Source organism: Armigeres subalbatus, chromosome 2 (assembly GCF_024139115.2).
Source record: "Armigeres subalbatus isolate Guangzhou_Male chromosome 2, GZ_Asu_2, whole genome shotgun sequence".
NCBI classification, from domain to species: domain Eukaryota; kingdom Metazoa; phylum Arthropoda; class Insecta; order Diptera; family Culicidae; genus Armigeres; species Armigeres subalbatus.
Genome location: NC_085140.1, coordinates 150,580,309 through 150,606,524, shown reverse-complemented (window position 1 = coordinate 150,606,524; position 26,216 = coordinate 150,580,309). Strand labels below are relative to the sequence as shown.

The following is a 26,216-nucleotide window of genomic DNA, read 5'->3' as shown; positions in this document are numbered from 1 at the left end:
TCTACCGGCTACGGATCTCCAGGAAATCCAGGAGGAGATTGGCCGGCTGAAGAACAACAAAGCCCCTGGGGTTGACCAACTACCAGGAGAGCTATTTAAACACGGTGGTGAGGCACTGGCTAGAGCGCTGCACTGGGTCATTACCAAGATTTGGGAGGAGGAAGTTTTGCCGCAGGAGTGGATGGAAGGTGTCGTGTCCCATCTACAAAAGGGCGATAAGCTGGATTGTAGCAACTACCGCGCAATCACATTGCTGAACGCCGCCTACAAGGTACTCTCCCAAATTTTATGCCGTCGACTAGCACCAACTGCAAGGGAGTTCGTGGGGCAGTACCAGGCGGGTTTTATGGGCGAACGCTCCACCACGGACCAGGTGTTCGCCATTCGTCAAGTACTGCAGAAATGCCGCGAATACAACGTGCCCACACATCATCTATTCATCGACTTCAAAGCCGCATATGATACAATCGATCGGGACCAGCTATGGCAGCTAATGCAAGAACACGGTTTTCCGGATAAACTGACACGGTTGATCAAGGCGACGATGGATCGGGTGATGTGCGTAGTTCGAGTTTCAGGGGCATTCTCGAGTCCCTTCGAAACCCGCAGAGGGTTACGGCAAGGTGATGGTCTTTCGTGTTTGCTATTCAACATCGCTTTGGAAGGGGTAATACGAAGAGCTGGGATTAACACGAGTGGTACAATTTTCAATAAGTCCGTCCAGCTATTTGGTTTCGCCGACGACATAGATATTATGGCACGTAACTTTGAGAAGATGGAGGAAGCCTACATCAGACTGAAGAGGGAAGCTAAGCGGATCGGACTAGTCATCAACACGTCGAAGACGAAGTACATGATAGGCAGAGGTTCAAGAGAAGACAATGTGAGCCACTCACCGCGAGTTTGCATCGGTGGTGACGAAATCGAGGTGGTAGAAGAATTATAAACTACTTGTTTATACACCACGATGTTAGACCATAAATACATTACTAGACCTCAGGGGCTTTCTCTAAAGGCATGCGATGGCCATACTGGTGTCCACCAGTTGGGTCGCAAGAGAAAACAGTTTCTTTGAGTTGTCGAATGGCTTAAGGGTTGGACCCAGAAGCGTCGAGCTCAAAAGTCAGAATTGGTCTGACCTTCTTTATTGAATTACTGATATTTATATGTTTACAATGATAGGAGGTAACTTGTTGCGTCGTGTGAGACAACGGGAGTGACAAATAAACTCAAAGTGCTCATCCTTGCGCCCTCAGCAATATCGGTTATTGCCGTAGTCAATTTGGCTTGGCTTTGTAATTTGATTCCTTCGAACTACATGCTATCGGCTCCGGACCTCACAAGCGGAGGTAGAGAAAGAGGCGATAGAGCAATGTAGCTTGATGGTGAATGACTTCCATATGTGCCGTTTTAAATTGCATAGCATGCATCTCTATGCTCGATGATTGATTCGGTGCTAGGATGGCTTGGTATGTGATTGTTCTGTTTATGGTTATGGGGTTTATTAAAATAATGGTAATATGGTATGCTACAGAATTTGTGTACTTGGGCTCACTGGTGACTGCCGAAAATGACACCAGCAGAGAAATTCGGAGACGCATAGTGGCTGGAAATCGTACGTACTTTGGACTCTGCAAGACGCTCGAATAGAGTTCGCCGCCGTACCAAACTGACAATCTACAAAACGCTAATTAGACCGGTAGTCCTCTACGGACACGAGACCTGGACGATGCTCGTGGAGGACCAACGCGCACTTGGAGTGCGGCCTTAGTCTGAATAAATAATAATAATCGATTTCATCTTCACTCCGGATAATCAAATCATTAGAAAAAAATAAAAAATGTAATAACATAACGAAACACTTATGTTTTATGTTAAGAGCAGTGGCATAGCCAGAACTTACTTAAGAAAAACCGTGATTAGTCCTCCTAGCGGTATCGGTGACTTTTTGATGAATTGTGGAAAAATAGTATTTTTGTCATAGCTTTTGAGTCCATAGTCCGATCCAGCCAATTTTTAATAAAAAGTGATAAGACGGATTCCCATTTTAATGTTGCACGCAAATCGGTTGAAAATAGGTGACAATAAAAATTAGCTAGACTCTCTACGCGTTTTTGTATAAAAAAAACCAAATCAATCCACCTAGCGTTGGTGATGCCTTTCTCGCGCATTAAAAAAATAAGAAAACACATAAGAGAGGTCGAAGTAGCACTTTAGGGGGATAGATTTTACTTTTTCTATCAATTCATATGCTTTTGCGGTCATTTGAAGGCGTTGCTGCAAACACAGGAAAAAAAAAATTTTCGTTTTTGAAAAAAAAATTCCCAAGGGGGGACCCTTGGCAAAAAAAACAATGTTTTTTCAATAACTTTGGAACGCAATGACCGATTGGGCAAATTTTCAATAGGAAATAACTAGGCCGCAATCCGCGTCGACTGCAACTTGTTGCGAGCATAATGCACTTGTTGCGAATAATGCTAAGTACCAAAAAGTGTGTCTCACATTTTTGTACACACACATACATACACACATACAGACATCACCTAAATTCGTCGAGCTGAGTCGATTGGTATATAACACTATGGGTGTCCGAGCCTTCAATCAAAAGTTCGGTTTTGGAGCGATCCTATAGCCTTTACGTATACTTTGTATACGAGAAAGGCAAAACCGTATTTTGGCCATCATTCTGAACCAAAAGTTTGATTTAGTCAAATTTTAATAGCTAAAGCATTCCGAAGGGTTCCAAGTTGAATGCAGCTTATTGCAAGTAAATCGTATAAGGAAAGGTCCCTCATAGTGAGCTAAACCATCTATCACGATTTTTTTTAAATAAGAATTGAAATTTGGCCTTCCATGGTCCATTCATCTATCCATTTTCCAATGGAAAACAATGAAACAGGATTGCATGTTGATTGCAACCAGTTGCAAGCAAATCAGCTATGGGTAAGTTATAGAAATGGGCACACATAGGCATCACCACAATTCGCCTCATGATATACGAATGCAAAAATGGTAATCTGGCTTAGAAACCTCGCAGGTAATAACTGTGGAAGTGCAATGAACACTAAGCTGCGAGGTGGCTCTGTCCCAGTGTGGGGATGTAATGCCAATAAGAAGAAGAAGAAGAATGCAGACAAAAATACTTATATTATCAGCTTCTAGCTGAGAGATCTTCCTAGGCCTGTGTTGATTACAATCTGTTCTTCAGCCAAGCGTTGATTGAACAAAGTTTGAAAATACATACAACAAATGAACAGCTCTTTGCAATTTTAACCTACGTCCTACGTCCGGAATCTGCATGCGGGAAGTAAATCCAGCCACAACAAATGCATTCAATCAATTCCCTGCACTGTAGTTGCAATCAGTGTGTTGTCTAGAATCAGTTGTCCATTTCAAATGTGGTCAGATCGAATGTCACCGCCTGGCTCATCCCGAAATGGAATTGTGTTTTGTCATGTGCGAAACCAGCACTGTTCGCCATCTGTCCAGAAATCAAATCTCGACATGTGCTCGACTTTCTGCTTCTATCAAGCGAAGGGCCAGACGGTTCAAATAGTACTCCTGAAGCATTTCGGTACTTTATTGAACAAAAACTCACATAGGTACTAATTCGTTTGAAAACAATCCCACTCAAAATAAATTGGCTCACACGATTTTTACAGAGCATTACAATGTAATTTACATTACAGAGCATTACATGGATTTTCTATATTTTGCTTCATGAAGAATTTCTTATAACACCTTTAATAATCATACAATTAATTTTATGTTATAAATTTTAGACAATCCTCCCCTACATGCGGTTTGTCACCCAGGGAGTTCTAGTTCACAGAAAGATATTCAATCTCTGGAGTTGGTCTCTTTCGACGCCTGGGCAACTGCAGTCGATACCCAAAGCAATTTTATACTGGCACTACCATTCCTACTGTGTGACTTGGATTGGGAATATACATCTCATTTCGCGAGAAAAACACCAATCGGTGATATTTGTTTAGCCAGGTTCAGTCGGTTGCATCGACCAGATGGATGTGCCCCAGTCGATAAATTGGGAAAATGTGCGGACAAATGGAGAGAGTGGGTTTTATCTTGCTTTTCCATTTTCGGATCATGTGCGACATATTGGCTTCCGTTTGTGGGAAACTTTGTGGTTTCACATGTGTTCATTGTTGTGTATTCAGTTGGGGTTGCTGTGGACAGGATTTTATTGGCCAGATATGTTCTTCATTCGAATCTAAAAATCAATATTACTTCATTCGCCCTATTTTCACAGAAATGAAAATCATTTCAAAGCATTTTAGTGAAATGTTCTCACTTGTCATGAGACACTATTCCATTTAATTCTACTACTTTGTCGTCACTTTTGAAGCTTCAATCAAATGGTGCTATTAAGTGTAATTATGTTTGAAAACTCGATGTTTGCATATACACGAAAATGAACGAATTTATTCGAAAAATGTATTTGGGGTCTTCACAACCCCAGTACGCTAGACAAGTACTTTCCCTACTAAGCTAAGACGGACCTTCAGACTTTGCTTATGGGATATTTTGGTAACCACTACTGTGTGCTTCTAAAGAAAAATATAGAAGTTGTTAGGCAGCATACACACCAGTCAAGCAGTTTGACGAACATTGACTCCGCCCCCAAGAAAACGCTTCGGTTGCTGCTTTGTTTGAACCTGAGAACCTTTGAACGTGTGTGAAGTTGTTCGAACAACCATTTGACAGTTGGCGGCTCGGTTGTAAAAAATGAAAACGGTTTGATTTTGGTTTGAGTTCATTTCATTTATTTAGTTTACATCTAAACAGATAACACTGAATCAACAATTTGACGCCACAATACACGGTTCGAGGCCGCATCTCGGATACGCCCCACGCTCGCCAAGTCGTTTTGCACCTGGTGTGCCCATCTCGCTCGCATGCGCTCCACGCCGTCTCGAACCTGCCGGATCGGAAACGAACACCATCTTTGCAGGGTTGCTGTTCGGCATTCTTGCAACATGTCCTGCCCATCGTACCCTTCCGGCTTTAGCTACCTTCTGGATACTGGGTTCGCCGTAGAGTTAGGCGAGGCACGAAAGTCCATCACCTTGTCTTAGTCCCCGGCGTGTTCGCCCGAAATCTTCACACAGTTTTGCACACCATCCACCACCGTTGCTTTGATCAGTCTGGTAAGCTTCCCAGGAAAGCTGTTCTCGTCCATAATTTTCCATAGCTCTATGCGGTCTATACTGTCGTATGCCACCTTGAAATCAACGAACAGATGGTGCGTTGGGACCTGGTATTCACGGCATTTTTGAAGGATTTGCCGTACAGTAAAGATCTGGTCCGTTGTCGAGCGGCCGTCAACGAAGCCGGCTTGATAACTTCCCACGAACTCGTTCACTAATGGTGACAGACGACGGAAGATGATCTGGGATATCACTTTGTAGGCGGCATTAAGGATGGTGATAGCTCGAAAGTTCTCACACTCCAGTTTGTCGCCTTTCTTGTAGATGGGGCATATAACCCCTTCCTTCCACTCCTCCGGTAGCCGTTCGCCAGATTCTGACTATCAGTTTGTGCAGGCAAGTGGCCAGCTTTTCCGGGCACATCTTGAAGAGCTCAGCTCCGATACCATCCTTACCAGCTGCTTTATTGGTCTTTAGCTGTTGAATGACATTCTTAACTTCCCTCAAGGTGGGAACTGGTTGGCTTCCATCGTCCGCTGAACTGACGTAGTCATCTCCTCCGCTGCCTTGACTTTCACTGCCTGTACTCTCAGCGCCATTCAGATGTTCCTCGTAGTGCTGCTTCCACCTTTCGATCACCACACGTTCGTTCGTCAAGATGCTCCCATCCTTATCCCGGCACATTTCGGCTCGCGGCACGAAGCCTTTGCGGGATGCGTTGAGCTTCTGATAGAACTTGCGTGTATCTTGAGAACGGCACAGCTGTTCCATCTCCTCGCACTCCGCTTCTTCCAGGCGGCGTTTCTTCTCCTGAAAAAGGCGGGTCTGCTGTCTCCGCTTTCGTCTATAACGTTTCACGTTCTGCCGGTTACCTTGCTGCAGTGCGACCGCCCGCGCTGCGTCCTTCTCCTCCAGAATCTGTCTGCACTCTTCGTCGAACCAATCGTTCCGTCGACTTCGACCCATATACCCGACGTTGTTCTCCGCTGCGTCGTTAATGGCTGCTTTGACTGTATTCCAGCAGTCCTCAAAAGCGGCCCCATCGAGCTCACCCTCTTCCGGCAACGCTGCCTCGAGATGCTGCGCGTATGCAGTGGCGACATCAGGTTGCTTCAGTCGCTCTAGGTCGTACCGCGGCGGTCGTCGGTACCGAACATTGTTGATGACGGATAGTTTTGGGCGCAGTTTAACCATCACCAGGTAGTGGTCAGAGTCGATGTTAGCGCCACGATATGTCCTGACGTCGATAATGTCGGAGAAGTGCCGTCCATCAATCAGAACGTGGTCGATTTGTGATTCTGTCTGCAGTGGTGATCTCCAGGTGTACCGATACGGGAGGCTGTGTTGGAAGTAGGTGCTGCGAATGGCCATATTCTTGGAGGCGGCGAAATCAATTAGTCGTAGGCCGTTTTCGTTCGTCAGCCGGTGAGCGCTGAATTTTCCAATAGTCGGTCTAAACTCCTCCTCTTGGCCAACCTGAGTGTTCAAATCTCCTATGATGATTTTGACGTCGTGGCTTGGGCAGCTGTTGTACTCACGTTCCAGCTGCGCGTAGAATGCGTCCTTATCATCATCAGTGCTTCCGGAGTGTGGGCTATGGACGTTGATTATGCTGAAGTTGAAGAACCGGCCTTTGATCCTCAACCTGCACATTCTTTCATTGATCGACCACCACCCGATCACGCGCCTTTGTATATCGCCCATCACTATGAAAGCTGTTCCCAGCTCGTGTGTGTTGCCGCAGCTCTGGTAGATGGTATGATTACCTCTAAACGTTCGCACCATTGATCCCTTCCAACAAACCTCCTGCAGCGCTACGATGCCGAATCCACGGTCCTTGAGCACATCGACGAGTATGCGTGTGCTTCCGATGAAGTTGAGAAATTTGCAGTTCCACGAACCGAGTTTCCAATCGCTAGTCCCTTTTCGTCGCAGTGGTCTTCGCTGATGGTTCCGGTCCGTACTCTCTTGTTGATTGTTCGTTGCTTATGATTTTTTAAAGGCTGGCTTGCAGGGCCTGACACCAAACCCCCTAAATTTCCGGAGGACCATTCCTCCTTATTTCTGGTGGACTCTGGGTACTGGGTACTCGATTTAAAGTCTTTTAAATTTAATAAACCTTAATGGAAACATTCGTATTTTCTTCGTAGTAATCTTCTAAGTAATTAATTCCAATAAAAAGAAGCAATAATTCATTTTCTGCCGCTCAACACTTATTTGTGCTAATTGCGGTATATTATTAGTGAAATTCACAAAAGTGAAGTAAGCTTTATTTCTTAGATTTCTTATGATTAATTTAAAACTGAGATCGTAAATGTGGTCTATCCTCAATCTTGACCAGACGTCTCGTATTATGCGGGACAATCTCAGTCAGTGAATTCGAGAGACTATGGAATCCGTTAAAAATCCCAGAATCCTAAAAGCATTTAAAACCTTAAGGGTCTGGAGAATGAAAAATAGTTTGATATACGGAATTAAGGATATGTCAAAATATTCTGAAGAGTTTAGGTCATGACTATTCCAGGATCTGAACATCAGTATATCAGAAAAAGTGTAAAATATGAAGCATCCTGCTTCTTCTTCTTCTTCTTATTGGCATTACATCCCCACTCTGGAACAGAGCTGCCTCGCAGCTTAGTGTTCATTCAGCACTTCTACAGTGTTTAACCGCGAGGTTCCTAAGTCAGGTTACCATTTTTGCATTTGTATATCATGAGGCTAGCACGATGATACTTTTATGCCCAGGGAAGTCGAGACAATTTCCAATCCGAAAATTGAGTAGACCGGCACCGAGAATCAAACCCAGCCACCCTCAGCATGATCGTGCTTTGTAGCTGTGCGTCTTACCGCACGGCTAAAGAGGGCCCCAAGCATCCATAGATCTGTACAGATCGAAAAAATCTGGAAAATTAACGCCTGATCTGTAAAATCAATTAGGAAAATGCCTGAAACTCATGAGAATTGAAAAAGAGCTTCACCGTCTTCATTCAATGGTTTTCCAGACTGAACACTTACGTAAGATGAAGGACAACAATAGACCAAAGAAAAAGGTTTCGCTTATCGAAAAATTTCCACGACTGAAGCGGGAATCGAACTCTCAGCTCATAATACACAATATACATTAGGGTGGCTCAAATTAGTATGGTAAAAACTTGTTTCAATTTTTTGACGGGTCGCCCTCTTATTCGGTTCTATAGCCTTGATGCTCTGGACAAAATTTCAGCCAAATCGGTCAACGTTTGGGCGGTGCTAAACTCGTTGGAAGTTTATATGCAAAAATGTATGCAGAAAGATCCAAAAACAGTGAATTGCAGTTGGACGTCACAACTTACGATTAAGAACTTTGATACTCATTTAGATCTTGAAGAATTTAATACAGAATGTTATGCAGAAAACCGCAAGAAGATTTAAGTTTGCCCGGCTAAGTTATTAGCATTTCTCTGAAGTGGAGATTGAGCGAATTTCGTTTCTTTAACCTTTGAAAAGAAATAAATTCACCCATACAACACTCCAGTAAAATGCTAATATCTTTGCCTAATAAACTCTAATCTTCTCGCGGTTTTCAGCATAACATTCTGTATTTATTTATACAAGAACTGAATGAGTATCGTGGTTCTTGATCGTAAATTGTGCCGTCCAACTGCAAATCACTGTTTTTTGGATTTTGCTGCATACATTTTCCCATATAAACTTCCAACGAGTTTAGCACCGCCCAAACTTTGGCCGATTTGGCTGAAATTTTGTCCAGAGCATCAGGGCATCAAATAGAATTGAATAAGAGGGCGGCCCATCAAAAAAATAGTAAAAGTGTTTTTTGAGCCCCCTAATATACATACACATACTATACCATACGCTCAGACGACCGGCGCTGCAAACCGCACGGCCACGAGTTCAAGTTTGCTAAACTTTTCTATCTAAAATATTAAGAAAATCCTTAGAAATAGTTTCTAAGAAATCGGGTAGTTGGCATCATACTGGGTGTTGAAGGTTGATAAGATACAAAAAACTAAGACACTTAGAAGGTTGATAAGATACAAAAATTGAAACGATTCAATTTAAATGTTGATAAATAATTATTAATACTAAAATATTCACTCATAACATTTAACTCAATAAATAAAGCTTTCATAAAAAAAACCCAGATTAATCCACCTAGCGGTGATGGTGCCTTTCTCGACCTATGTGCTTGAAAATAGATGAGCTAGTAGCTAGGAGTAAAAACAGACAAATTTCTTTGTCCGTTCTATGAAAATCAGATTATTTATGGCAAAGATATTGTAGATCCAGTTGAAAACCGAAAATCATATTTTGTCCCATTCCCGGATGTCGCGACTGCATCGCGAGTGGTGCCCGACTATGGCACAGTTGCGCACTACTCGCGATGCAGTTGCAACATCCGGAAATGCGAGAAAATGCGATTGTCGCGAAACCTCGGTTCGGTTTTCAGCTTGATCTACAATATGCTAATAAGAATTTCGACATTTTTGTTTCCTTTTTCAATCTTTTTGACGTACATACCCCTGTTTTATTTTACCCAGTCATATATTTTAAGGATATCACTTTTGGATGTAAATTGGATTGAAGCTCCGACTACACAAAAAGAAAACGAAAATGTCATTCCCATCAAGCGAGCGGAGGGCAATATTTGTTATGATATAAATCTCATGACCGTCTTTCTACCAAACTCCCGTATGAAGAGGAAGGGAAGTGTATCAGTGTGGAAGCATCCGATAGTTCGTTTTCAGAAAGAAATTATAGCCTTTCGGTACAACTTTGTTGCACTAGAAAGGCAAAAAGTATTTTGGCCATAATTTCAAAGGTAATAGTCCAATCTGGCCAACTTTCTAAATAGAACAGGATTCCGCATCTAATGCAATTTGTTGTGAGTAAATCGGTTGAGGGTAAGTCCATTAAAAGTCAGCTAGACTTTTTTACTCGCTTTTTATAACACATAGTATATTTTGGCCATAATTTCTGTGCCCATGGTCCAAATTTTCAATAGAAAACAATACGACAGGATTCCACGTCGAATGAAACTTGTTGGAATTATAGATAGTGGAATATATAGATGAGTGAAGATAAATCCTCTGTCTCCAAACGAACTGTCAAACGTGTCTCCAAACGAGCATGACGTCACGATTTCAATGGAAACGTTAAGGGCTGTGACGTCATATGTGCGTGTGCACGGGCAGAAAAATCGACTCAGCCATGCTTTCGCTCATCTATATATTCTACTATCTATAGTTGGAATTAAATCGGTTGAGGATAAGTTCCAAAAAGTGAGCCAAACTTTTCGCACTTTTGGTGCGCACACACACACACAGAGACATCATCGCAGTTCATCGAGCTTATACGTATATAACACTATGAGTCTCCAGGCCTTCTGTGAAAGTTTGGTTTTGAGCGAACATACAGCCTTTTCGTAGAAAAGGCAAAAATGGTGTTTCAGCCATAATTTCCGATCCCATAGTCCGATCAGCGCAATTTTCAATAGAAAACAATAGGACAAAAATCCGCGTCGAATGCAATCTGTTGCGAGCGTCAATAGATGAAGTCTAAGTGCTAAAAAGTGAGCTAGACTTTTTCAAACTCTTTTCACAATAAATAGTAATTTGACCATAACATCTAAGCCCATAGTCCGATCTGGCCAATTTTCAATAAGAAAATATGAGACATTCTGCGTCGAATGCAACTTGTTGTGAGCAAATCGGTTAAGGATATGTGCCCGAAAAATGAGTGACATTTTTTACGCGATTTTTTCGTATGAATTTGTATTTTGGCCATAACTTTCGATCCCATAGTCCGATCTGGCCAAATTCAAATAGGAAACAATGGGACAGGATTCCGCGTCGAATGCAACTTGTTGCGAGCAAATCGGTTGTGGATAAGTGCCCGAAAAATGAGTGACATTTTTTACGCGATTTTTTCGTATGAATTTGTATTTTGGCCATAACTTCTGATCCCATAGTCCGATCTGGCCAATTTCAAATAGGAAACAATGGAACAGGATTCTGCGTCGAATGCAACTTGTTGCGAGCAAATCGGTTGAGGGTAAGTGCCCGAAAAATGAGTGACATTTTACGCGATTTTTTCGTATGAATTTGTATTTTGGCCATAACTTCTGATCCCATAGTCCGATCTGGCCAATTTCAAATAGGAAACAATGGGACAGGATTCTGCATCGAATGCAACTTGTTGCAAGCAAATCGGTTGAGGGTATGTGCCCGAAAAATGAGTGACATTTTTTACGCGATTTTTTCGTATGAATTTGTATTTTGGCCATAATTTTCGATCCCATAGTCCGATCTGGCCAATTTCAAATAGGAAACAATGAGACAGGATTCTGCGTCGAATGCAACTTGTTGCGAGCAAATCGGTTGAGGGTAAGTGCCCGAAAAATGAGTGACATTTTTTACGCGATTTTTTCGTATGAATTTGTATTTTGGCCATAATTTTCGATCCCATAGTCCGATCTGGCCAATTTCAAATAGGAAACAATGAGACAGGATTCTGCATCGAATGCAACTTGTTGCGAGCAAATCGGTTGAGGGTAAGTGCCCGAAAAATGAGTGACATTTTTTACGCGATTTTTTCGTATGAATTTGTATTTCGGCCATAATTTTCGATCCCATAGTCCGATCTGGCCAATTTCAAATAGGAAACAATGGGACAGGATTCTGCGTCGAATGCAACTTGTTGCGAGCAAATCGGTTAAGGGTAAGTGCCCGAAAAATGAGTGACATTTTTTTAGTAGTTTTGCGCACACACACACACACACACACACACACACACACACACACACACACACAGACATCACCTCAATTCGTCGAACTGAGTCGATTGGTATATAACACTATGGGTCTCCGGGCCTTCTATAAAAAGTTTGTTTTTGGAGCGATCATATAGCCTTTACCGTATACTTAGTATACGAGAAAGGCAAAAATGCATAAAGTGTCCCGGATTATCCCATGACGGTTTAAAATTTCCTTAAACTCGATAGTAAATGGCTCATAGTGTTGCAAAAGTCCCATCCCATTGGAGAAGCATCAAAGAGAAATTTGCATCATTAGGTTAGGAATGCATGATCAAAAGATGCAATTGGTTTACATATTAAATGTTTCACGTGAAATAAAGTTTAACAGTTTTAAAAACACTCTCAAGATAAACGAATTGAAGTATCGAAGAACAAATAGTAATGAAAAGTGCTTAATTCTTTAGTGTTCCATTCAACATAAATAATGAATAACTACGTGACAGTGACAACATAATCGTTTTTTAATTTTACTTCAAATATATGAGTACTCATATGATACGAGTAGGTATCGATACTTTTAAATTGATATTTTGTGTATCGATACTTTTATACGATACTAGCTTTAAGTAAAAGTATCGATACCTCAGTGATATCGTTTCATCCCTAGACACAAAACAGAGCGTTCTAAAATAGCACACACATGTCATTTGTTAGTATGGCCGTACTTTCTTTTAGCCAAAGTCACATCGGGAACCCGTTAACCGACTAGTACTTGTGACCACTTTCCCTTATTATGATTCGGAATCGCAGAACTAAAACTTCGTGAAATCATCAGAATAATTTAAATAGAGACTAATTTCCATAACACACAACAAGGGATGATTTACGTACAAAAGCACACGGCAATATTAAACAATGTGCCAATAATCGTAGCAAACTGCAAAAGTTTTACGGTCGGACCAAACGATGTTCATTATGGCGGCGACGATGACGGTAGGTAATAATGCTAAGTACTGAAAAAGTTTTCAATCCAGCTGCTCCCCACTTGTCTTAAGTAATGATTATGAAAATCACAAGACAAATTGTCAACCGAATTTAGTCACTTGCTTACGCTGGAGAACGTCAGAGCCCGTAAAAACTTTTCTCGGCTTCAGTGGTATTTCAGAGCACGGAGATAACGAATATCCGGTCGTCAAGATCATCATCAGTACACCCTCGAGAGGGACGGTTGGTCTATGGAGTTGGAGATTTCTTGAAATTGAAAAACAATCACCGACCAGCGATGCTTGATGTTTGTTCCTACCTTAAAACAAAAAAAAAACATAACTTAAGATTAGGTTCGGTTCCTGGCACAAAACATAGCGTCTTGAGAAAGTTTTACACGCCAATAAGAACAAAAAACTTGAACACTTGAAATTATGAAGTTTCTTATAACGCTTTTCTAGCCGCTAGCGATTGATGGTCAAGGGACAACTTCCCAACAGTGAGATAAAAATCCTCGGAAAAAAAACTCTTGTGTTTTTTTCGTTGCGCTTTCGTTCTGTCTTGGATCAACGTGACGTGTTTCCGGAACAGAATAAACTAGTAACTATTCTGAAATTGTTCCAGAAAATGTATTTTTTAGAGAAATGTATTATAGACGTAATGCATCTTTCATATAATCTTAACCTAGTATTGGAATTTATTCCCGGCATTGATGCACATATTTCCAAAACTAAATTCTACAAGCAATTTTCTCAGTATCATAATATGTAAAAATGAAATTACCATTGTGCACTACGAGATTTGTTTTAGTTTTATAGACTTCATGCCGCTGTGTGGCACCAAAGATAGATTCTGAATATTGAATTTGTTCACAACTAGCTTTTTGTCTCCTGGCTCCGGATCATCGTCCACAAAGTATCCTATCCTAGCTCATGAAATACGGGCGAAAATTTGTCCTTGCGACGGAGCCAATATTTGCACTGTAATCGGTTCCGGGGCTATAAATTTTCAATGTTGAAATGAAACTCGATGAAAACTTTTCCGGAAGATGGTTTTCGTTGTCTCAGGCAGCTGGGAGCTCGTGTGACACTTTTCGAAGCGAGCGCTTCAGACGGAAGAAACTTTTCCCACAATGGTTCAGGAATGTTCAACAAGAGCACGTGGGACATTACTTTGTGTCGTTCGCATGAATCAAATTTTACCACAGGGGTGTTTTCAATATATACACAAAAGATTTCCCAGTGAACGATTTATACCCACGCAAAAGTCGAATATCCGCACCATCCTTCAACTTGACTGATGAAGAGCGATTAACTTATGCGGCCTGTTCGTGACTCCATTGTTCGGAAAAGCAATAGATATCGGGCCGCACAATTTCTGCGGGAGCATCATCGACATGTAGTAGGTAGTCGCAAACGTGAAAGTAGCTGCAGCTGGTTCCAAAACTTTGCTTTCTGATGCAAATTGAGTTGAGATCACAATGATACAGTTTTGTGGGTAAACGTGAAAAGCGACTGTGTGGTGAAACTTTGACTCGTGCTCCACCCGCAAATATGTTTTCAACTTCAGCTCGCAAAGAAGAATGATGGTCTCAAAAGCATCTTCCTAGAATATTTAGCATTTCGCCTCAAGTATGATCTAAATTCAGAAATTAGTTGTACATTTATTCCAAAAAAGAGCGGAAATACTTTTTTCATAGTCCAGATGGTGAGTCAAAAGCCTAATGCTGTGAGACCGTTGTGCTAAACATTGATAATACCGGTTCTTATTTAGAGCAGTGATCCCGCAGGGTTGAATTGTTGAGGACAGTGCTGTAAAATGTCATCTGCATGTCATTTCACTAATTTGACCTAAACTTTTTTCAGGAACCAAATTTACTTAATATTTTTGATGGACTCATAACGCATGAGTAGCCCTATATTTTTGTCCAAATGTTGATATCTCTAAATATATCAGCTGACGTGTCATTTGATATTTTTTCCATTTGAATGACATTTTGCCTCCCAATTATGTCACGCAACATGCAAACAAAATGGCACCCGAAACTTCGCGTTTTCGGGTTGGCGATTTGTTTTTTAATTTGATTATTTTAATTTCAAATTCTTCTCTCCATTTCAATGGCCATAAAGCTTACTGTCAAGTATAAGACCAGGATAAAAAAATGATCAAACGCTGGAGAGGGGGTTCCATATAAATTTTCAAAACTAAAATTGATTTCTGGAAAAGTAGCCACTTTTTTACATAAGAAAATTATTTTGAGCTTTTTAGTGGAATGTATTCACTTGTCCTAAGACGAGTTTATACCATCCCATTGAATTCCACCACTTAATTGTATCTTGACAGATACGTATTTCGACCTCAACAGTAAGGCCGTCTTCAGTGTCTCGTACTTGACTCGACTTAGTCGAGTCGAGTCAAGTACGAGACACTGAAGACGGCCTTACTGTTGAGGTCGAAATACGTATCTGTCAAGATACAATTAAGTGGTGTAAGTCAATGGGATGGTATAAACTCGTCTTAGGACAAGTGCACTTTTTTACCTTCATTCCGCTTTGTGGCATGGAAAACTTCATGATTTTACATTAACAAACATTCTTCGAACATGTTCTCCCAGAGGAAATAACTACTTTTCGTTTTTTATCTTTCAAAGAGCTTGATTCTATAATTTATAATTTTAAAGAATAGACATTCAGGTATTTCTGGAATCTATTTACCCTAAGGAAGTAAGCTTTGTTTGCACAAACAAACATGTACACCCAATATTTTTTTTACACGGTTGGTATTCTTTAATTTCTCGGTTAACCTGATTTTTCACAGCTTTTTAAACACCACTTGAAAGTTTCACAAGTTTCACGCTGCATGCGTAGGTACCCAGAGGAATTATGAGCAACACATTCTTGCTTATATGCTGCCATTGTGCTACGAATGCCAAAAGCGCTTCGTATTGGAAGTTAATTTTGAAAAACTTCTGAGTCAGCAGCAAGAGGCGATTAAGCACAATAAGTCCCTTATGGATGCTAATCACAAGTTAGCATCCGTTCTCAACCAGCTAAACATTACTGGATGCTTTGAGAACATCGAAATGGACATTAATGAGTTAAAGAAATCTTCTACTCAATATCAAAGCAATATGGGCAAAAAAAACTCCTGATGTTGATGAGCTAAAAATCACATCACGTCACTGTTCGATTCGTCATTGCAGTCGACGAAGGAAAATATGGCCGACTATGCAAAAACACTTTTAACCGACTTCACCAAAGAATTGAACCGAATATGTAATGAATTCGATAAAGTGAGTTCGCTAACAATTGGAATAGCCAACCATTGCGAGGAACACAATTCAAGCCAGAGTGAATCTACCTCAACCGACGCCATCATGAATGAATTGAAGTTGCTATCCAGCACAGTCAACGCTCTGAAAAGTGACTTGACTCCTACGGTATCAACTCCAAATTTAATGGACGAACTGAGTTCAGAGCCAGTGATACATCCGGAGCTGACTCGCAATGATCTAGATGAAGCTTCAGCTGAAAACGACACAACAACCTGGCGTGTAATGGGGCCAAACAAAGTGTTGTGCTCTGAGTCTGAATACGTAGAACTCAAAAGAGCACAAATGCAAAAGCAATGTGGCGTAAAAATAGGAATAGCAACAATACAAACAATAACAAATACAAAAACAAAACAACAATAATTTCAACAACCAAAACAAAATAGCAACTTCAATATCAACAGAAGATACAACAACAATAATTTCAACAACAAAAACAATAATACCAGCAACAATAACTTCATCAACAAAAGACACAACAACAACGACATAAGCAGAAAAATGGTCAACAGAAGCAAAAACAACAATTTCAATGGAAACAACGACAATAATCACAACCATAATCGCATGAACCACAATGATCGGAACAGCTTTATGAACCGGAATAAATGCGGAAATAATAGCAACAAGAATGTCAACCATAACGCGCACAACCATAATCACAATCGTAATGGATTTCTCCCCCCGTATAAGGATTTGCTTACAGCAGCAAAAGCCATGTTTTCGGGACCAGTTAAAAACCGCGGCATAAATTTTCAACGAGGAGAAACACTGAACCCTAGTCATGACAGTTCATCATCTCCCAATTGGGCATTTGGACCGGCGCTAAGGAGCTCATTCACAAATCACTGTTCTTCGTGCTCCTGCCAACAGACGGGTTTTTAAAGGAATTGACGCAGTCGGGAGATGCAGAATGTGACCAACAAATAGTACTTCCGATCAACTTAACGCACTCATTGGAGGAAGTCGTAGAAAATTGTAATGGTATTGACGAACTACCAAAAACTTCATCAAACGCACAGACAACAGAACTACTTGTATACTGTCAGAACTTCAATCGTATGAAAAGTGCTATCAAAATGAACGAAATACATAAACAAATTTTGAGTTCCTCTTTCTCGGTTATTTTAGGAACTGAAACAAGTTGGTCAGAAAGCCTTAAAAGCGAGGAAGTTTTTGGTAGTGATTATAATGTTTTTAGAGATGACCGAGATCTCGTCTTAGCGCAAAGAATGTCTGGCGGAGGTGTTCTCATCGCAATTTCCTCAAAACATAATTCGGAGCTTATTGATTCTACAAAATTTAATGAATTTATGCATGTGTGGGTAAAACGCATATTGATGGTGAAACTCACATTTTTGCAACAGTGTACTTTCCTCCAGATCAAGCTTGTAAATCCTCATATGAAAAGTTCTTCCATAATGCCGATGAAATTATTTCCCATTTTCCTCCTGAATTCAAAGTTCACATTTACGGCGATTTCAACCAACGTAATGCAGACTTCATTCCAGATTCTGAGAATGAAAGTATTTTGCTGCCAGTTGTCGGTGAAAATGAGACTTTACAATTTATTTTTGAAAAACTGCATGTTTAGGCTTGAATCAAATCAATCATGTGAAAAATCGACAAAATTGCTATTTGGACTTTTTATTCACAAACACTCTCGATGATTTCTGTGTAAATGAGTCTCTATCGCCGTTATGGAAAAATGAAGCATTTCACACAGCAATAGAATACTCTGTATTTGTGCATCGGAATCATGATCCTTATGGCTATGATTTCGAAAATATTCTCGATTATAAAAATGCAAATTTTGACAACATTAAACTAAAATTGAACAGAGCTAATTGGCAACAAATTTTACTAAATCATTGAATGTGCTGTTACAGACTTTTATGCAATTTTATTAGACATTGTTCGGAATGAAGTACCACTCGTGAGGAAACGTCGCAATTATAACTCAAAAAACCCAATATGGTTAAACAAACAAATCAAAAATTTGAAAAACCGAAAGCAAAAGGCTCATAAACTTTATGAACAATACACAAGTCAAGAAAATTTAGAAAACTATTTGAATATTTGCGATCAACTTAGTTTAGCCATGTCTTCGGCTCTTACGGAGTATAATGCTAAAACCGAAAATGAAATCAAATCATGTCCAAAAACTTTTTTAAGTATGCCAAAAACAAGCTAAAATCCAGCAATTTTCCATCGAAAATGACTTTAGATGAAAAATTAGGAGATAATGCTGATGAAATTTGTACTCTTTTTGCAACCTTTTTTCAAGAGACATATACCGAATTTTCCGAAAGTGATCGTGATTATGAATATTTTTCACATTTTCCTGACTATTTAAGCAGTGTTGGTGTAAACCAAATTAATGCAACGGAGATTTTGGCAGCTCTACAGAATTTGGATGCCTCAAAAGGATCCGGACCAGATGGAATTCCACCTATGTTTTTGAAAAAGTTGGCAAGCGAATTTACAACACCTTTATTTTGGTTATTCAAGTTATCTTTAGAAACCAGTAGCTTTCCAAAAGAATGGAAGAAGTCTTTTCTAATACCAATTTTTAAATCAGGGAAAAAATCTGATATTAGAAATTATCGTGGAGTGGCCATTATTTCATGTATTCCTAAACTTTTTGAATCAATCATCAATAGAAGGATGTTCAACCAAATAAAACATATAATAACAGATGCACAACACGGGTTCTTTAAAGGACGTTCGATTACTACCAATCTTTTAGAATTTGTAAATTACTCATTGAATGCTATGGACAAAGGTAGTCATGTTGAGGCGCTTTACACAGACTTTAGCAAAGCATTTGATAGACTCGATATTCCTATGATGATTTTCAAGCTTGAGAAATTGGGAATTGAGATGAGACTCCTTAAGTGGATTGAATAGTATTTAACTGACCTCCAACAAATAGTTTGATTTGAAGGACAACATTCGCTTCCAGTCAATGTAACATCTGGGGTTCCCCAAGGCTGGCATATAGGACTTTTTCTATTCATATTGTTTGTAAACGATATATCACTCATTCGTAAGCATCTTAAAATCCTTATTTATGCGGACGATATGAAACTATTTATGGAAATCAAAATACTGTTGACAATGACATCTACTTGAACGAAATACGCATATTTGATAACTGGTGTAACAAAAGCTTACTACAACTTAATGTCAAGAAATGTAATTTGATCACTTTCAGTAGAAAACGGAGCACACCATCGATAACTGTAACTCTAGGAAATCAACCAGTAAAAAATGTGAAAGGGTTAGAGATTTGGGTGTAATCTTAGATGCTAAGCTAACCTTTACTGACCACTACAACACCATTATCCATAGAGCAACAAATATGCTCAGTTTTATTAAAAGATTTAGTTATAACTTTCAAGATCCTTATACAATTAAAACTTTGTACGTTGCGTATGTCAGATCAATTATAGAATATTGTAGTATTGTATGGTCTCCGTATATGAAATCACATGATGATCGAATAGAATCAATTCAAAAGCAATTCCTTTTATATGCCTTACGCAAATTAGGGTGGACAACATTCCCACTTCCGTCGTACGAGGCGCGATGTATGCTTATAGATATCCAATCATTGAAAAAGCGTCGTGAGATTGCCATGATCTCATTTGTGAATGATATTGTTTCGCACCGCATTGATTCCACCAAACTATTGTCTTGTTTAAATTTTTACACTCCTACTCGGCAATTGAGAAATCGAAACTTGTTTGCCACCTGTCATCATCGAACAAATTATGCAAAATTTAGTCCAATGAATCAAATGATGTCTGTTTACAATCAGTATTGTGAAGCAATTGATTTAGCTATGCCTCGTATGAGCCTAAGAAAATATTTTAGGAACATTAGTTACAATAGAACATAGTTATAAGTTTTTTAATGTAGTCTACATTATGTTTGACGAAATAAATAAATTTAATAGACCGTAGTCGGTTCTGACGACTAACGGACAGACATCTGCCGCTTTATGAATTTTCTCGACTTCCCTTGACATAAAAGTATCATCGTGTAAACCTCATGATATACGAATGAAAATCAAGTAGAAATCTCGCAGTTAATAACTGTAGGTTACACTTAGCTGCGAAGCGATAATATCCTAGTGGGAAATCTAATGCCAATAAGTAGAAAGGACAATGGCGAAAACACACGCAATTATTACCAAACATATTTTCAAAAAGTATTACCTAGACAACCTGCTTGATAAATCAAAAAATCAATAAAAAAAATCATGAATATTTTGAAATTGATCTAAAATCAAAATATGTATAAGAAACCAGATTTGTAAGTAGAACTTAAAACTTACTTATTTTGGAGTTCAGAAACATGAATTAAATTTAAAATCCCTTTTAGGAAGTATTGCGGACCATGACGTGTATATGGGCAGCCTCTTATAAGTTCAGGCCGACCTATTAGTCGATAGATCCTGCTTTTCCACAGTCACTTTGTATGTATTCAATTACACCCAGGTAGAGTTATAATATTTGCATGACACCATTATAACTGCCAGGAAAATACGACATCAACGATGCGTACTTTCCGATTCACAATATTGTCACATACTTACTGTTTGCCCGATACTCACAATCGAAAAGCTATGTTTGCTCACGTGCGAGCATACAGACACCTGACTAACGGTGGCCGTCTGCTACACTTTGCACATACTCTTATCATTGGTTTATGGAGCACATAACCAACCAATAACGATTGATTGTTATGTGGGGAGCAGGTGTGTAACTTCTGCTGCGTGGTTTATGTGGCAACAACAGGAGGCAACATTTAACCCCGGAAAATTCAGCTTGACTCGCAATCACTCTTCCAGCCAACGCGATGATGGAGCAAGTTTGGTAGCCCGAAACCCATAAGACTAACGGTCTGAAAGCAATATTTCACCACGGTAACTCTCGATTGGTAAAGTATAGAAAGTACGTTATTACTTTTGTCCACCATTATTGTTGGGAATAGGATGATCCAGCAGACTGACATACCTAAAATGTTGAACAAAAGGTTCATGAAAATTTACCACGTTAAAAGATAAATTTGATCCATTTGGAAACAAACTGTATGGAGACTCTTAATAAGTATATGAAAACTATGTTTACTGATTGCATTCATCAGAATTAAATATTTTTTGGTCTATACAACTTTTCAAGCCAGTTCAGACGCTGTCGTCGACAGGTACAAAAAGTTGTACCCGTTGCGGCTTTGTGGTTTCGTAGCCATCATCATCATCATCAATTCTTCATGTCCATCGGGTGTACACATTGATGGTAGTCAGTCAGTAGCTTTCATTCGTAGAAATAGCATCAAATAAAGAAACGCTTGATGACATATTCGTGACTACGATTTAGTTTCCCAGTGGAAGTGCCGATCCTCTGGTAAAATCGTCGGTACCGGTAGCGCACCGGTACCAGTCATGATCAATGACAGTTCCGGAAATCATTTGACAGACTAAGGGTGACTTCTAGATGGAAGGAGCTCTTTGAGTTATTGTTGAATGGACAATCGGACCGAGAGCTTAGCTTTGACTGGCTACACATATCTATGGTTGCTACTCCGTGATTGACCAGAATCAGTGAAATCGCGCAAAGAATCAACTGAATGATTTACTGGGAACAAGCATTCTCAGTGTGCAAGTTTCAGAGACTCAAACGATCAAATGATCAATAATGGCGCCAGCCACGTCCTTGTAATCGGTTAGGAAGAGGGAAGGAATATAAGTAAGTTTTTTTTGCTATTTGAAGACCTTGTTTACCTCTGCGTCTCCACAAAAACACAGGAAGGATTATCAGTTAGTTGATAGGCATCGTTGGATCTGGATTTACTCTGATAAGCGATACGACCGTGCCTTTCTTTTCACACAATGGTTTTAACTAACCATAATTCGACCAAACAAAGCAGAACTAATTAACTACCCGCACACCGAGGAAGAACACGATCAAATGCATATCAATTGATTAACGGAACACCAAATGGATACTTTATCATTTTCGCGACGACTAAAACGCGCACTGTACTTACTTGTTCGAAGGCTAACGGCAAACTATTGTAGATCGTGCTTGTTTCGACCGGAGCAAAGCGCAATACATGCGCTTGAGCCACCGAACACCAAATAGATATTTTATTAATTTCACGAAGACTAAAACACGCACTGCACCTATTTGCTCGATGGCTACTGCAAACAATTGAATTGACAATCGGATCGAGAAGGCACAAACAAAATCAGGGTTGAGGATGACGGGCAAGCAGTGGAGCCGCCAACGCTAGACAAAGTGAGAAAGGTTGTTCGCTAAGCTAAGGAAGCCAAAGAACGGTAAGGTCGCTGGGAAGTATGGAATCCCGGCTGAGCTTCTAAAAATTTAAAGTGACCGGCTGAACGGAAATTTTAGCGATTGAATGATTTGGGAGAGAAAAGAAATGCCTTCGAGCTGGCTAAGCGGCCTCATATGTCCTATCTACAAGCAAAAGCACAGACCAGTGTTGGTAAGAATCATACTCAAATCTCAATCATCGAGGCTTCATGCACGAGCTAACTCACCCGCGATTCTGCAGAGAAAGCATCGCGCTTTAGTTTCTCGGTCAGAATCGCATCGCCTTGCTCACTCGCCGAAAAATGATTTCGCTCTAAAAAGCGTCAAAACGCAATCGAGGCGTATGTTTTGTTTACATATGGAATTATTAGCCATTGGTTTAAGGACAATCCTCATAATGAGGATATTGCGGAAGTCTTGTTTGATCTGTAAAATACTATGAACTAAACTCAAGAATATATTAGGGGTATACCGACGATGAGGACATTGTAAGAGCCTTGATTGATCTAATCGATACCGTGGGCTGAACTCCAGAATGTTTTGGAGTACCTTGAGCATCTCGTATTCAAGAAAATTGGATTTGCATGATGCGTATATGCTTATGAATAGAACCAGATTTGCTGTATACCGACGATAAGGACGTTGATCAAAGCTTTGATTGATCTGGTAGATACCGTGGGCTAAACTCCAGAACGTTTTGGAATACCTTGAGCATCTCGTATTGAAAAAAAAGTGGGTTTGAATTATGCGTTTAAACTTATTGAACCAGATTGGGTGAATACCGACGATGAGGACATTGGCCAAAGCTTCGATTAATCTGATAGATACCGTGGGCTGAAATCCAGAACGTTTTGGAGTACCTTGAGCATCTCGAATTCCTGAAAATTTATCACAGGCATAACGTTCAGAATGGCTCAACTTGTCTGAGTATTCAGAACAATCAAATAATGTGATTCAGGATTCACACATGCCAGATTTATTTGCATGCTCTCAGAAGCGAAATCTTCCCAAGGTTTCGGATATCTGGGTCTTCAGGGTATAGTCAAACTTGACCCCTGATATTTTTCCTGCAAAGCCAACATCCTGCTGAACAGTTTTGCTGAAGAAAGTGGTGACCTATCTCTCTTCTGTGATTTTACACAGCCAATCCAAAACGCTGGGCATATATGACTCATCCGTCCTGAAAGGGTTAATTCGCATGTGTCCGGCCGGAATAAAGCACATGGGAAGTTGTTTCCACATACCTAGAAAATGCGAAAAGAGCGTAATGTCTTTTTTTTTTCATTTAGCATAGAATCATATGTATTGCAGAAGAATCATATACTCTTCGCATTTTCGGGAGCGATTCGTGTTTTAGAAAGAGAATTTATGGTATACGACGTAAGGCATAATGGACGTCACTAAAGAACAGCCTTAGCTATAAAGAAGGTAGAATTATGCTCACATGCCAATCGGCATTATGCAGATAAAGATCTACCTAGATCAAAAGGCCTTTACTTACTTACTTATGGATCCTGTACACCTCCGGTGGTGCAAAGGGCCGACTTGAAAGATCTCCATCCTGAGCGTTGTCGGTCGACTTCTTTTATTTCTTTATTGAGGCTTCGCCGCCATGAGCCTCTGGGTCTGCCTCTGCTGCGATGTCCCGCTGGGTTCCAGTCTAATGCTTGTTTACAGATTTCGTTTCCGCCCCTACGTAGAGTGTGGCCGACCCAGCCCCACTTCCGATCCCGAATTTCTGTTGCTATCGGCATCTGGTGACAACGACGATGGAGCTCGTTGTTCGAGATCCAGTTGTGTGGCCACCAAGCCCGAATTATATACCGCAGGCATCTGTTGATGAACACCTGCAGCCGTTGAGTGTTCTCTACTGATACACACCATGTTTCGCAAGCGTATAACATCACAGATTTCACGTTAGAGTTGAAAAATCGTATTTTGGTGCGTTCACTTATCTGCCTGTTTTTCAGATATTTCTTAAACTCGTAAAGGTAGCCCTTGCTTTCTTGATCCATGCGCCTGTGTCGATCTTGGTACCGCCGTCTGACGCCATTTGGCTACCAAGATATTGGAAGCTTTCAACATTCTCCATTGGTTGCCCGGCTACTGTGGAACTGGAAGGGGTCGCCGTGTTTACATCCAACGATTTGGTTTTGACGTTTGATGCTGATGACAAACCCTGCAGAAGAGGAGCGCTCGGCAAGGTCGTTGAGCTTACTCGGCATATCAGAGCGCCGTTGAGCGAGGAGTGCAACGTCATCAGCCAATTCGAAGTCGTTTAGGTGCTTCATGGTTATAGGCTGTCATAACAGCCCGCTTTTTGGTTCACAGTCAATCGCGCCTACCAGAATCTCGTCGATTACGATGAGGAACAGTAACGGTGATAGAATGCATCCTTGCCTCACACCAGCTACGACCCGGATAGGGTCCCACAAGACACCATTGTGTTGCACTCTACACGAAAAGGCCTCGTACTGTGCCTCGATGAGGCCGATGATTTTCTGGTCACCTGTTTTGGGGACCTTCACTAAGATACCTTGCATCCAGTCGACCAGGAAAGTTGCGGTGTCCCAGATATTACGAAATAAACGATGCAGTAGTTGAGCGGATGTCATGGGGTCAGCTTTGAGCATCTCGGCTGATATGCGGTCGACCCCTGGGGCTTTATTCGATTTCATGCTTTGGATGGCTGCTTGAATCTCTAGCAGTGATGGAGCTTCGATATTGACGCGTGTTATACGTCGGATCCTAGGCAGATCATGCCGAGGTGGTGGTAGCCTGGCTGGCACTTGAAAAAGTTGTTCGAAGTGCTCGAACCAGCGTTTCAGCTGGTCAGTTGGGTCGGTCAATAACTGATCATTCGCGTCTAGACTAGGTGTTCCGTGTTTTCTTAACACTATCATCCTTATTTGCTATGTCATATTTTTAGTTATTATTAATACATTTCAATTGCCTCTGGCAGTTAGAATTTTTTTCCTCTGGTTGAATTGAACCATGTAGGAATTACAATGTTTTCAACTTAAACTAAATTTAACCTATTTTATACTAAGGGTACAAGGAGTTAATCGTTGCAATAGAAGATTGCAACGATTTTTGTCTAAAATTGGAAATTATTTTGTTGGACATTTGTTGCAATGTCTCAATATTAGAAATTCTATGAAGTTCATTGGTACTATACCACGGAGGCAACTTCAGAATCATTTTCAAAATTTTATTTTGAATCCTCTGAAGTGCCTTCTTTCTGGTATTGCAGCAACTAGTCCATATTGGCACAGCATACAACATGGCAGGTCTAAAAATTTGTTTGTAAATCAAAAGTTTGTTCTTAAGACAAAGTTTTGATTTTCTGTTTATAAGTGGATATAGACACTTAATATAGTTGTTACATTTGGCTTGAAGGCCTTCAATGTGATTTTTAAAAGTTAATTTTTGATCTAGCAGAAGTCCTAAATATTTAGCTTCGCTAGACCAATTAATTGGAACCCCATTCATAGTGACAATATGTCTGCTAGAAGGTTTCAAATTAGAAGCTCTCGGGTTATGTGGGAAAATGATAAGCTGAGTTTTGGAAGCATTCGGGGAAATTTTCCATTTTTGCAAGTAAGTGGAGAAAATATCCAAACTTTTTTGCA

General features: G+C 40.3%; 2 protein-coding genes across 2 annotated transcripts in view; one reads left to right on the top strand and one right to left on the bottom strand.

Moving 5' to 3' along the window:
- The window catches only part of LOC134211016 (protein qui-1), a 267,806-nt gene that overhangs the window by 175,211 nt on the left and 66,379 nt on the right, over positions 1-26,216 (bottom strand). The gene's annotated exons all lie outside the window — the stretch shown is intronic.
- On the top strand, positions 16,124-17,122 carry LOC134209303 (uncharacterized protein DDB_G0292186-like). The gene is made up of 2 exons (XM_062685296.1): positions 16,124-16,455; positions 16,624-17,122. The coding sequence occupies exons 1-2, from the start codon at positions 16,124-16,126 to the stop codon at positions 17,120-17,122; spliced, it is 831 nt and encodes a 276-aa protein (XP_062541280.1).